Source organism: Moschus berezovskii, chromosome 28 (assembly GCF_049115385.1).
Source record: "Moschus berezovskii isolate FMDL1 chromosome 28, NW_MosBer_1.0, whole genome shotgun sequence".
In the NCBI taxonomy this organism is placed as follows: Eukaryota; Metazoa; Chordata; class Mammalia; order Artiodactyla; family Moschidae; genus Moschus; species Moschus berezovskii.
The window spans coordinates 14,276,055-14,288,970 of record NC_142487.1 but is presented as its reverse complement, the minus strand read 5'-3'; the positions used below and the strand labels follow the sequence as shown (position 1 = coordinate 14,288,970).

Genomic DNA, 12,916 nt, shown 5'->3' with positions numbered 1-12,916 from the left:
AGTTTCTTTTTTCTAGGGACTGAACTCTACTGGCCACTGACCCCCAACCTTGGATGGGATTTGAGATCCTCTAAGACTTGAGAGACTTGAGAGACTTTGGGTCTTTAAACCTAGTTGTTTCCTTGTTGTATGTACTATTTCATCTCCACGAGGTGTCTTTGATTTTCTTCTGTTTTCTTTATCTTTCCTTCGTCTCTCTTCTTTCTTCTTTCCTGTCTTCCTTCCATGAGTATATATTGAATACCTTTGAGGTGTCAGTCACCTATACCAAAAATATAAAAAGAGAAGTGATGCAGTCTCTGCCTTCAAGATTCTTACTGTCAAATGGGGTACTAAATAATTATTACATCTGGTGATAAAGACTGTGGGAGTGAGATGTTCGGGGTGCTGTTTCAATTGCCAAGGTGGGGGAATGGCACCTGATTCAGACTGAGACTGGAGTGTGACCTTTGAACTGAGCCCTAAAGGACAAATGGGAGTTTGTCAAGTTGAAAGGACAGCATGGTGATGTGGAGTTGCAGAAAGTTTATAGGCAGGAAGTCTTTGTTTGGGGAGATGTTGCAATAGCTGGAGTGGTTAAATAAGTGGATGAATTAAAAATATATATAAGAATTAATTAGTAGAATCAGTAGGATTCTCTGCTTAGGGTTGATATTCTTGTAGGGCAGGTAAGATATACACGGCTTCCAAATTTGTAGCTTGGGCAACTAAAAATGCTATTTACAAAACTGGAAGAGAAAGTGCCTGAGTGGCTTCAAGGAGAACTGATACTCAGGAATTGGTGGGGAAGGGATATAAAGTTGTCTGTAGTTCAGGAATGGGGCAGTAGGAGGTGTGGGTATAATGGTAATAGAGTATTTGGATTAAGAACAGGACTCAGGATGTAATTCTGAAAAGGAACATTTAAGACATGGAAAAACAGGCTGAGACTGTAGGGCCAGAGAAATAGGAAAAATACATAAGTGATCATGGTGTCCTGAAATCTTTGCAGAATTAACTCATTGTTAATTCTCAGTATTCTTTTCTAATTGTCAACCTCTGTCAACAGTAAACGTTTAGCGGGGCTGTTGAAATTACTTTTTCTCAGTGTCGTATATAATCAAAGAGTTATGAGATTCCTTGGACTGTTACAGTGTCCATTTAATTTATTTATTTGACTGCACTACGTGGCTTCTGGCATCTTAGTTCCTCGACCAGGGAGTGAACCCAGGCCCTTGTCAGTGAAAGCACGAAGTCCTAACCACTGGACTGCCATGCCAGGGAATTCCCTAGAATGCCCATTTTAAATGTGATTCATCCTAATGCTTGGAGAACCTGGAATGGACCACTTCACGTTGAAACTTATGGATTCACTTTAGAGTTAAATACATAGTTTTATATGTGAATATATGATTCATCCCTGAAAGTTAAAGTCTTATGATTCCATTTTAGGACCTGTGGATGGAGTATTTGAACATGGAGCGCATACATTACGAGTTTCAGGAAACCGTTGGTCTGTGGACACAGGCCAAGCTTGAGTCCCATTCTGCACCCTGCAGTTCATCAGTTCAGCTGGACTTCACTGATCCTTTGCTGGGTGAGTTGTATGAGTGAGCATCAGACCCTTTGAATGAGTGAATGAATGGGTGAATGAATGAGTGAGTGTGAATCAGAGCCATTAAATGTTAAGATTCATATAGTATATCCCTCAGTGAGAATTGCTTTTTTTTTTTTTAGGAATTCATTGTTAACTTGTCTACTACTTAGGGTCAGGTTATGTTATAAATGAGAGAAACTCTAGAAACAGTGAGGATGCAAATAAGATAGGGATTTTTTTTGTTTATGTCAGAGAAATCTGGAGGCAAGCAGTTCAGAGCAGTAGCTTTATGACCTGAAAGCCTTCAGGGACCCCTGCTCCTTCTGTCTTTCTGTTTCATTGTTCTAACATCAGAGATCCACATATGGTTCAAGAAGCTGCTTAAGCTGTCATATTTGCATTCTATTCAGCGGGTAGGGAAGCCTCCCTCTTTTAAGGACTCTTTCAAGAAGCTCCTCGTACACTTTCCAGTTACATCTCATTGGCCCAAACTGAGACACATGGTGTGCTACAGTCCATGGAGTTTCCCCACAGTCTAGATTTTGCTGATTGTACCTTTGTGGTATAGTTTAACTTTTTTTTTTGTCTAGTGTATTTCCTGTAAATCAATATTGGGAAAATGATTAAGTAGTTTGTGATATGTGTTCTCCGTGATGCTTTAAGAAGACATTTGTTAGTTTAGAACATTTGAAGTACAACCTAGAATTTAATTATTTTGGGTTTGCAGTTTTAAAATTCAGCAGTCTGTCATTTTCTTTGATTAACTCTTTTGTGTATCCAAAACTCTTAACCATACAGATGGATCATATTCCTATAGTTTCTAAGTTAACTGTTCCTCACAATGCATTTTTGTAGAGGAACAGTTTTATAAATTGTCAGTTTTTATTCTAGGCCACGAAAACTCATTTAACCTGCAAAGTTGATGACATACTTTATAACAAAAAAGTAGAAAATAATATTTGAAGTCACTTAATCATTTAAATTACTAAATATATTTTTTAAATGTAGGATATATATAATTGTTGAACAAAATATTGTAATATGTAGTGTGATGGAACACTGAGGTGATTCAGAGAAAGGTAAAAATACCTTCTTGATCCAGCTCTGCCACTAACCATCTGTGTGATCAGAAAAAAATAAGAACCTCTTGACTTTTGGTTCATTCATCTGTAAATGAAGGTGCAGAACAATCTTACCTAAGACTAAAATTTTTCTCTCCAACATCTTTCTCCCTCCTTTTTCCCTGAAATAAGAGGCTTTTTTTTTTGATGATAAAAATTATATGAGCCCATTGGGAAAAATTAAACAGTTTAGGAAGGTATAGGGGAAAGTGTAAAAGTTGTTCTTAACCCAGCCATATCAGTTCTCATTTTCTAGTCCTGAAAGTTTGTTAAATGAGAGGAGGAGTTATATTTATAGATCTGGAAGCTGTTGAATGTGTGTCTGTTCATGTCCTCCCCTCCGTTGTGTTTTCACATTGCCGTAACCCTGCCCTAAAAGGCTGATTGTTTTTCTGAAGATATGCTAGTAATTTATCAAGCCCTTAATTTGTTCTAAGTGCTGTCTTTGTATGCATTAACTCAGTCTTCCCAACAACCCTATGAGGGTTATCTCCATTGAGCCGGTAAGGAACCTGAGGTATAGAGTAGTTATATAACTTGCCCAAGTTACAAAGCTGGGGCTTTGAAGAGCAGGCTTCGGACCCTGCTTTTCAGCATTTACCTTATTTTATTTCTGGTAATCAGTGCAGGTTGCAGTTTTGTTGGAGAAGACTCTTGAGAGTCCCTTGTACTGCAAGGAGATCCAACCAGTCCATTCTAGGGGAGATCGATCCTGGGTGTTCATTGGAAGGACTGATGCTAAGGCTGAAACTGCAATACTTTGGCCACTTCATGCGACGAGTTGACTCACTGGAAAAGACTCTGATGCTGGGAAAGGTTGGGGGCGGGAGGAGAAGGGGACGACCGAGAATGAGATGGCTGGATGGCATCACCGACTCTGTGGACATGAGTTTGAGTGTACTCCGGGAGTTGGTGATGGACAGGGAGGCCTGGCGTGCTGTGATTCATGGGGTCGCGGAGAGTCGGACACGACTGAGTGACTGAACTGAACTGAAGACCTAGATTTGTAAATGATAAGTTTCAGGTTTTTCTTAGGTGAGAGCAGGTTCAGTTCAGTTCAGTTCCTCCCACCCCCAATCCCTCCCAGCATCAGAGTCTTTTCCAGTGAGTCAACTCGTCGCATGAGGGAGCTTCAGCTTTAGCATCAGTCCTTCCAATGAACACCCAGGATTGATCTCTTTTAGAATGGAATGGTTGGATCTCCTTGCAGTCCAAGGGACTCTCAAGAGTCTTCTCCAACACCACAGTTCAAAAGCGTCAATTCTTCGGCAATCAGCTTTCTTCACAGTCCAACTCTCACATCCATACATGACCACGGGAAAAACCATTGCCTTGACTAGACGGACCTTGGTTGGCAAAGTAATGTCTCTGCTTTTTAATATTCTATCTAGGTTGGTCATAACTTTCCTTCCAAGGAGTAAGCGTCTTTTAATTTTCTGGCTGCAGTCAGCATCTGCAGTGATTTTGGATCCCAAAAAAATAAAGTCTGACACCGTTTCCACTGTTTCCCCATCTATTTCCCATGAAGTGATGGGACCAGATGCCATGATCTTTGTTTTCTGAGTGTTGAGCTTCAAACTAAACTTCACTCTCCTCTTTGACTTTCATCAAGAGGCCTTTGAGTTCCTCTTCACTTTATGATTATATCAAATGATTGAACTTGTGATTGTGATTATAGGAAAAATTTAAGTAGCATTTCATAGTTTATTGTATACTTACGACACCGACTTCTTTTTCTCAAATTTGTTGGCTTCATAACTTTTTGTCAGTTGTGGTTCAGAGTTGTGATTATAGTTAAATATGGTCTGAATATTTTTTTTCTTTTATTTTGTGTGCAAAGGATCACTCTTTATTTTTCTTTCATAGTAAATTATTCTGGGATGGGAAAAGATCCTCCCCACCTCCCCACTCCCATTTTCCTTTAGAATTATGAGCTAATGCTGCTTGAAAGAAATTTGAACATAGGAATCTTACCCAGTTGAATATCCTGCCTTGTTACATTCTGTGCATAGATTGGTAGTTCTAGTGGAAAAACCCCAGCTATAAGGGACATCCTGTACTTGACCTGTTTGGAATGTTAAGTTCCATCTGTTTGGATTACAAACAGTACAAGTTTTCTTATGCTAAGTAAAGTCATGGCTATTAAATTTTCTTCAATTTTTCTTAACAAGAATAGAAAATTGAATGCTATATCTGGAATGAAATTGGAAGTTCAGAGTAGTCCCTTAAGTACTTTGCTGACTTATTGACTTGAAATTCCCTTGCCCTTTCCTGGCCTCTATTATATTACATGGCAGCATTTTTCTTCATGTTCTTCATGAGCTGTGTGGTGTGTGGATAGTGTAGTGAAGAAAAAGGTAGGGAAGATAGGAATTTATTAGACACCTACTGTGTTTCAACTCTTTGCTGAGTACAGAAATGTAAACATTTAAGTTGGATTGATCAGTATGAGACCATGTGCAGTCTAGTGCAAATTTACAGATTTACCTTGATTGACCTTTATTTTTCTTGTGTGGTGCTGACCTCTTATTTGGACTCATGAATCCGTTTTTGAGTGAATGAATCAGTGAGTGAGTGAATGAGTGACTATTTAGTGAAAACTGTTCAGTCGTGTCCAGCTGTTTGTGACCCCACAGACAGTCCATGGTATTCCGCAGGCCAGAATGCTAGAGTGGGCAGCTATTCCCTTCTCCAGGGAACATTCCCAACCCAAGGATTGAACCCAGGTCTCCTGCATTGCAGGCGGATTCTTTACCAGCTGAGCCACAAGGGAAGCCCATGAATGCCTATATGACTGTATAAGTCCTATAGGAGGTTATGCCCATGTCTTCATTCAGTTTAACTCTACTGTTTTCAGCCCTCCTAATCAAACCTTGGTATAATATGGTACTTTTCACTCAGCTTCATTCCATAACGCCCATTCCGCTTTCTTGTTTATTTCTCGTGGTTGCATTAAACTCTTAACTGGGCTACCTGCCCCATTTCCCCATTTTACTCTCCAGATGATAGCTACCGTCTTTCTAAGCCTTGCTTAGAGTCATTTACTAGATCCCTTTTGCACTGGTGTCAAGTCCAAACACCTTAGCGTGTCATGCAAAGCTGTCTAGGGATTTAAGATTGTGACTTATAGCTCTGTAACTATCATCAAGACTTTTTGAGGATAGTAATTCTATTTAATCATACCACATGCTCCCAAGCTTCCAGTTCCTGGTGGAATATTATTAGGCCAGTGGATGATCCCTCAGAACTTGCAAATAGCAAAAGATAATTTTATTCATTTAGGTCTCTGGTGATTTAAAGAGTTATTCTTCAGATCTTTAGCATTCTTTATGAAGGTAACAGACTATGTAATTATGTAGTACATTATGACCTAGTAGTAGCCATTAGTCAGCAAAATGAAATTTTTTTTTCAGCTAAAGAAAGAGTTTTAAGTAACCTGCGGAAGCATGAGGACCCCCAGCCTCCTCTTACTCTGCACCCGATGAGGCCTCCTGTTCAAGTTATTTCCTCAGCCATGCTCCTGAGTCAGAAGGATGCCACCGAGCTGGTGCGCACAGACCTGAATCTGCTGCAGCAGCAGGCTAGGTAAGACCGCGCCCTCTCCAGGGTCATGGCTGTGTGCTTGCTGCTGTGACATCCAGTGGTACCTTGAAGGGCTTCCGCGTTAGCCTTCTCATCACGAGGGTAATTTGACCAGACTGGCTCAGATGGTTATCTTAGTTAATTAAGTTGTGACAAATCTTTTCATTTCACATGGGAATTATGTGGGTTTTCATGTACTCTATAAATTGTACGTGTTTCTTGTGGCATTTCTGTGTCAGTAGCACCAGCTAAATTTTTTCTTAGGCTTCTCCTGAGGAAACCATATAATATTGCAAAGACAGTGTTCAAAGGGAACAGAAGGAGATTTATTCTCTTTTGTCACTGCTTTGCTTTCTAAATATCTGGATTTTTTAAAAAAATGACATAGATACTTGATGGAAGGGCGGAAAATACTCATTTAATATTCTGAGTTCATGGTGGATACAGAATGATCAGCTGTTTGTTTTGATTCTAGCTTGTGATCATATGAGGAGGATTGTGTATGTGGAGTAAGTTTGTTTTACTTATAAAGTGAAAGAGTTTATCTTTGCAAAACTCATAGGAATCAATCTATTATTGGTCCTTTTTCCATTGGTTGTTTCTGGTTTATTTGTATCATATGTGTGTTGTTTGTACCACACCACACAGGCTCCTTGCAGATTACTGAAATAATACAGTTAGGACAGTGTTGAAAACACTTATCTGGTCTTCCACGTGTCAGTTTGAGTTGCTAATACCTAAGAAGTCACTGTGTGTGTGCTCAGTCGCTAAATTGTGTCTGACTCTTTTGCAACCCCATGAACTGAAGCTTGCCAGGCTTCTCTGTCCATGTGATTTCCCAGGTGAGAATACTGGAGTAGGTTGCCATTTCCTTCTCTAGGGTATCTTCCTGACCCAGGGCTTGAACCTGCGTCTCTTGCATTGGCAGGTGGATTCTTTACCACTGAGCTACCAGGGAAGCCCTTAAGAGGTCACTGGTACTTAAAAATAAGGTTCCCCCTTAGGATGATTAAATTAGCATGAAATTCTCATTTGTTCTTGTGTACTTAAGGGTTCATTTAAAAAAACATTGATATAACACAAATTTTAAATGGAGCTTTGTTTCTAGCTAAAAAATTGTCATACTTTTCCTTCCTTTCTTAACTTTCTTGTTAACCAGTGGCTGCCAGGGAGAGGGTTTGGGTGAGTCTTAGCACACACTTTTGGTCTCTTGTTACTGTGAAATTCTTGTGTGCTACTGTTCACCGTTGTAGGCTGGGAGTGACTGGAAGCCTTTATCACTTATCAATAAGGTTTTCCCTAAGACTTTTAAAATAACTTCTCCTGATGATGTTTTTCAGAACTGCAGCTCTTCGGGAATCTCAGCAGGTTGCGCTGGATAGTGAACTGTTGGACACAATGCCCAAGCAGTATGTTAATCGAGAAGAACAGACCACACTACATTTGGAGTGCAGAGGCAGTAGTGGTAAAAAGTGCCAAGGAGCAGCAGTTGTAACAGTTCAAGTAAGACTGAGTTTCCTCATAGTTCAGAGAATTTCATTTGAGTTCCTAATATTGGCATATCATTGAGAAAGACTGAAAGAAATATTTAGTACATCATCCATGTCCCACAACATTTAATATTTTGGGGGAGAGTAAAGCTATACTGGAATGTCCCCTGGAGAAGAGCATGGCAACCCACCCCAGTATTCTTGCGTGGAGAATCTCTTGGACTGAGGAGCCTGGCAGGCTACAGTCCATGGGATCACAAAGAGTCGGATATGATTGAAGCGATTTAGCACAGCACAAAGCTACACACGAAGCTAATCACTTACTTCCATAAGTGCTGATGAGTCTTCCAGGACAGACAGAAATGAAAAGAAAAGTGGAATCATTCAGATGATTCTAAGAGAGAGGGGCTCCAACTGGTCCTTAAAAGATTTTGGTGATGATAGTTTGGATTCAGTGAGGAGAATTTGGGAATGGAGTCACCATTGGGTCACCATGGGGTCAGTGGCTTGGTCAGTCTGTTTCAGTCGTCTTGGGGCGTAGTGATAGGAATTCACCTTGGAAAGGTTGGAGCTCATATTGGAAAGGATCATCACCTGGGATCTTCCTGAGTAAAGATGTGTGCTGCAGATAGTGGGGAGTCGCTGAAGACAGAGGTAGGAGAACCGTGTGGAAAGCAGATCACTTGGGTGGAGCTTGTCAACAGGCCAAAGTTGGGTCTGTGACATTGTAAAGACTTCAAATGGAAGGTTAGCCTTAGCCAACATGTCATAGCACTTAATTTATGCAAGGTACTGTCTAAACACTTTATATAACTTATTTTATCCTCACCACAACACCAAAAGGTGGATATTCTTTTTGTCTGTATTTTTCAGATGAAGAAATACAGGCAAGGAGCAATTAAGTTACATGCCCAAAGTGACGGTGCCGGTGCAGGGCAAAACCAGGAAGGCCCAGGCAGAGTGTATGTTCCTTAGGCAATGTAGCTTGCTGTTCCTGCAAGTGAATTCAGAATTCCCTGAGCTGGGAAAGAAATGCTTGGAGAGGGGTGCTGGCTGCTGCTTGACTAGACTCACACAAAAATAGGCCCTCTTTTTTGTTAGCTTTTACAAATTGGGGAATGTATTTTTCTGACTTTTGGTTGTCTTTCAAAAATGTCCCTTCTTTTTGTGCCAGTCCTAACAATTCTAATGTAGCTTTCATCAGTCTCTTCTAGGAGACTATTTTCTCTGAAATGTCTTCTTTGAAATAAGTTTTATAGTCATATTTTTCATTACTTTCAAAATTCGTTTTTTGTTTTTTTCCAACATAGTTGTATGCATCTATTAAGAAACTTGACCTGGAATGTGAGATTGCTAAATATTGAGACAATATCTTTGGCCAGGTGCTTTATGAAGTTACTTTTCTTTCTCTGTGTGTGTGTTTCAGTGTGGTTTTATTCCTTCGGTTGCTAATGCTTTAGAATGAGGTAGAGAAGTATTTAAGAAGGATCACTTGCTAAAATAATAAAACAGGAAGAAAAGTTTGCCAGCTGAGGGTGGAGTTTGAGTTGGTGGGAAAAAGGCTGAAAATGCATCTGGTTTTAATGAAAAAGGAACCTTTTATTACCAGTCTGTGTTTTTACAAATACAGTGTTTTTCCATATTTTGAAATTACACATCTGTGTCAGGCTGTTAATTCTATATAGAGAAGGGAATTCTCCTAAAAAGCATTTTTGTAAGTGACTGTTGAGATAAGTACAAAGAAATGTTTTTCCAGTTCTGGCTAATAGCTTACTCTTTGAAGAGTTGTAAATGCTTGCTGTCCCCGCCAAAGAACAAGTCTGACTGTGTGACTTCCTATTAATTTGTAGGGTCTTGTGATGGAAAATACCACCCAGCAGACCTGGGAGCTTTAGCTCTAAGCCTACCAGTGACCTTTTTTCTTTCTCGGAAAAAATGATCATAATCTTGATTTATCGGAACCCTTGAATTGAAATTTCTTTTATAGCCTTTGGTTTGTTAATTCTGAAATAAAAAGTTACATCTTTTCTAAAATACCTTCAAAGTAATTTTGATTGGAGGGAGATCAGAAAGAAGATGATATATGACACGAATTAAATGAATATGGTTTAGGTTTTGCTTTTACAGACAACACAAAATATATTCATGCTTATTTTCAAAAGTAAAATTGGTAGATGCTAAGATCACTTGAAGAAAGAAGTTAAAAAATGAGAGAGGATAGAGAAAAAAGAGGGGATTTTATAGATTCTTAAAGAGTTTGAAAAATAGCTATGTTTTGTGGCCATAACCTCATTAGAAATATCCAAGTTTTCTTAAAGCACATTTTAATTTTCTGCTGACCTTTCTTGTTGCCCTGTGATTTTTCAGTTTGGAAAGTCTCATCATTTGGAAAAGTCCAGAAGCTTGGGAACTTCCACTGATGGCTCCTAGAAATATCAGTATCAACAGTACTATTTACTTCAGCCATTACTTCAGCCTGATGATGCTGATGTGCCAGGGGAATTAAAAATGTAAAGAGAGCAATCAACTTTTGTAGTCTGAGGCTTAAGTAGGATTTCTTTGGAAGGTTATGTAGTAATGGCTAATTACAGCCTGGACAGTACTTACTGGTCATAATGTCTAGAAATTGAAGATAAAATTATTTTTTGCTCCCCATCTATGACTGAGAGCAAAGTAGAGGAAAATTGAAGCTCTAGCTGCCATGAAGTTTGGGGATTATGTATGCAAGTCTGTTAGGTTTGCTCTGATTTTTTGTTAAAGATTGTACTTGAATCTAAAGTCACCCTTTACACAAATGGATAACTTTAGTTTGAAGGAAGAGAGGTGTTTGTCAGGAAAAGAGAAAGTGAGTTCTGAGTGTTTATGGATTCATCAAGAAACTGTCACTGGGAGAGAGTATTCTGCAGGAGGTAGATTATATAATTGCATGAAATTGTAGCCCTTATATGTGTGCCCAGTGAACGCTTCATGGTTGTGACTAGCAGTGTTGATCCTGTTTGACTTCATTCTCTCATCTGGTGATGCTGACTGTCATGAGGCCTCTTCTAGTCTCCCTGAGTCTATAGCCACTTCTTAGTTTCTTCCAGGGTTCCTCTTCATCTGCTCAATGCTTGGATTACTGGTTGTGCTTGGTTCTACTCCTGATCCCCTTCTTCGCTGCAATATATGCTGCTTTTTGTCTTCTGTCTGTGCTAGAGTTCTTAATCCAGGATTTATGAATGGTCTTTGGTGGCTGGCTTCAGTGAAGCCCCTCAAAGTGTATAGAAAATTTTTTTTCTGGAGAGTTCATAGGTTCAGTCAACCCTCAATAGTCCATGACCCCTCAAAGGTTAGTCCGTTTGTTGATGACTCCTATTCTGGTTGTCAAGTCCAGAATTCCCTCTTGAGTTCCAGGTCTAGACTTCTTGCTTACTTAGCATTCTGTCAATGTCCCGATGATACCTCAAACTCTGTAGGTCCCAAACTAATCTCATCTTTATCCTTCAAACTCATTTTTTTTTTCTGTAATTCCACTTATCTGGGCTCCCAAGATGACGACCTAGGCATCAGTATTCACATCCGCAATCCCACCCCTATACTTCCCATCTAGTCACTTTCCAAATCATATTGGTTCTGCCTTTGAAATAACTTTGAATGTATTCTTTCTTTGTTTCTGTTGACATTGCCCTGTGGTCATTCCACTTCTCCCCTGAACTGATATATCAGCCTTCCTGTCCATAGTCTTTCTCCCTGTCTAGTTCTTTTTTTCCCATTCATCTTTTAAAACACAAACTGATCTCATTTCCAGGCTAAAAACCCATGTTGGTTCTTACGTGCTTAGTCGCTCATTTGTGTTCAACTCTTTGCAACTCCATGGACTGTAGCCCACCAGACTCCTCTGTCCATGGGATTCTCCAGGCAAGAATACTGGATGGGTTGCCATTTCCTCCTCCAGGGGGTCTTCCCGACCCAGGGATCGAACCTGTGTCTCCTGCACTCCTGCATTGGCAGGTAGCGTCTTTACCACTGAGTCACTGGCTTCCCTGGTATGTTGGTTCTCTAGTACCTAAAAAGAGTTGTCTCTTAGGACCCTTCATAATCTGTTCTTGATCTTTTTCTGGCACATCATTTACCCTCTCTCTCACGCCCTCAACCTTCTATTTTTAGCGGCTTGCTCCTTTTCTGTTCTTCAGAGATGACATGCACATTCATACTTTTGTTCTTAGCCCTATGGAGTTGTTTGTTCTCCTCCCCCACTCATATCTGGGCTCCTGCTCATCCTTTCATTCCTTGGGTCAGTCAGCATCTTTTCTTGAGGTTGTTCTTGGCTCCTCTAGTCAGACTGAGATATTCCTTCCTCTCATCACAGCTTGGGGAGAACTGCTGTCATAGTCACCTGCTCTTTTTCCTACCAGACTGTGACCTCTTCGGGAAGTAGAGTTCCTGTCATTATTTGTCCCTGTACCTGTACCACCTGTCACGGCTCTTGGCACGTGATAGGTACTTTTAGCACCCCTGAGTCAGTCAGTGAAAGTCACAAGCACAACATTTCTAGGTTGTATTATAACTTGTTTCCTATTACTACTTCTGTCGCTGTTAGTAGCGTTTGAGTTAGCTGAGGGTCGGGATCTTGTCTTTTTCATGTTTATATTGTCAGGGTCTCACACAGTCAGTGTCACAGAAAGAATGTGTTTGAAGAAATGAAGAGGATACAAACTCTTCATAATAGTCTCCCTGAAGATATTATTTGACTGTGGAAGACATGGAAATTGGAACTTTTTACTACCAGAAATTGGCAGTCACTTTTGATTCTGCTTGCTGCTGCTGCTAAGTGACTTCAGTCGTGTCCGACTCTGTGTGACCCCATAAATGGCAGCCCACCAGGCTTCCCCGTCCCTTGGATTCTCCAGGCAAGAACACTGGAGTGGGTTGCCATTTCTTTCTCCAATGTGTGAAAGTGAAAAGTGAAAGTGAAGTCGCTCAGTCATGTCTGACTTGTAGCGACCCCATGGACTACAGCCTACCAGGCTGCTCCGTCCATGGGATTTTTTAGGCAAGAGTACTGGAGTGGCTTGCCATTGTCTTCTCCGTTGATTTTGCTTACCTTTGGCTAATTTAATGCTTAATTGGCCAGCTTGATGCTTTCATACAAAATCCCAACTTAAACA

The 12,916-nt window shown here is 40.2% G+C and overlaps 1 protein-coding gene across 3 annotated transcripts in view; it reads left to right on the top strand.

The window, feature by feature from the left end:
- Positions 1 to 12,916, top strand: part of EPG5 (ectopic P-granules 5 autophagy tethering factor) — a 131,118-nt gene that overhangs the window by 70,091 nt on the left and 48,111 nt on the right. For all 3 annotated transcript variants that reach the window (XM_088833417.1, XM_055417280.2, XM_055417279.2), the window contains 3 exons: positions 1,432 to 1,576; positions 6,111 to 6,282; positions 7,620 to 7,782. In XM_088833417.1, coding sequence (XP_088689543.1) covers positions 1,432 to 1,576; positions 6,111 to 6,282; positions 7,620 to 7,782 — 480 coding nt within the window. The remainder of the gene's footprint in view (positions 1 to 1,431; positions 1,577 to 6,110; positions 6,283 to 7,619; positions 7,783 to 12,916) is intronic.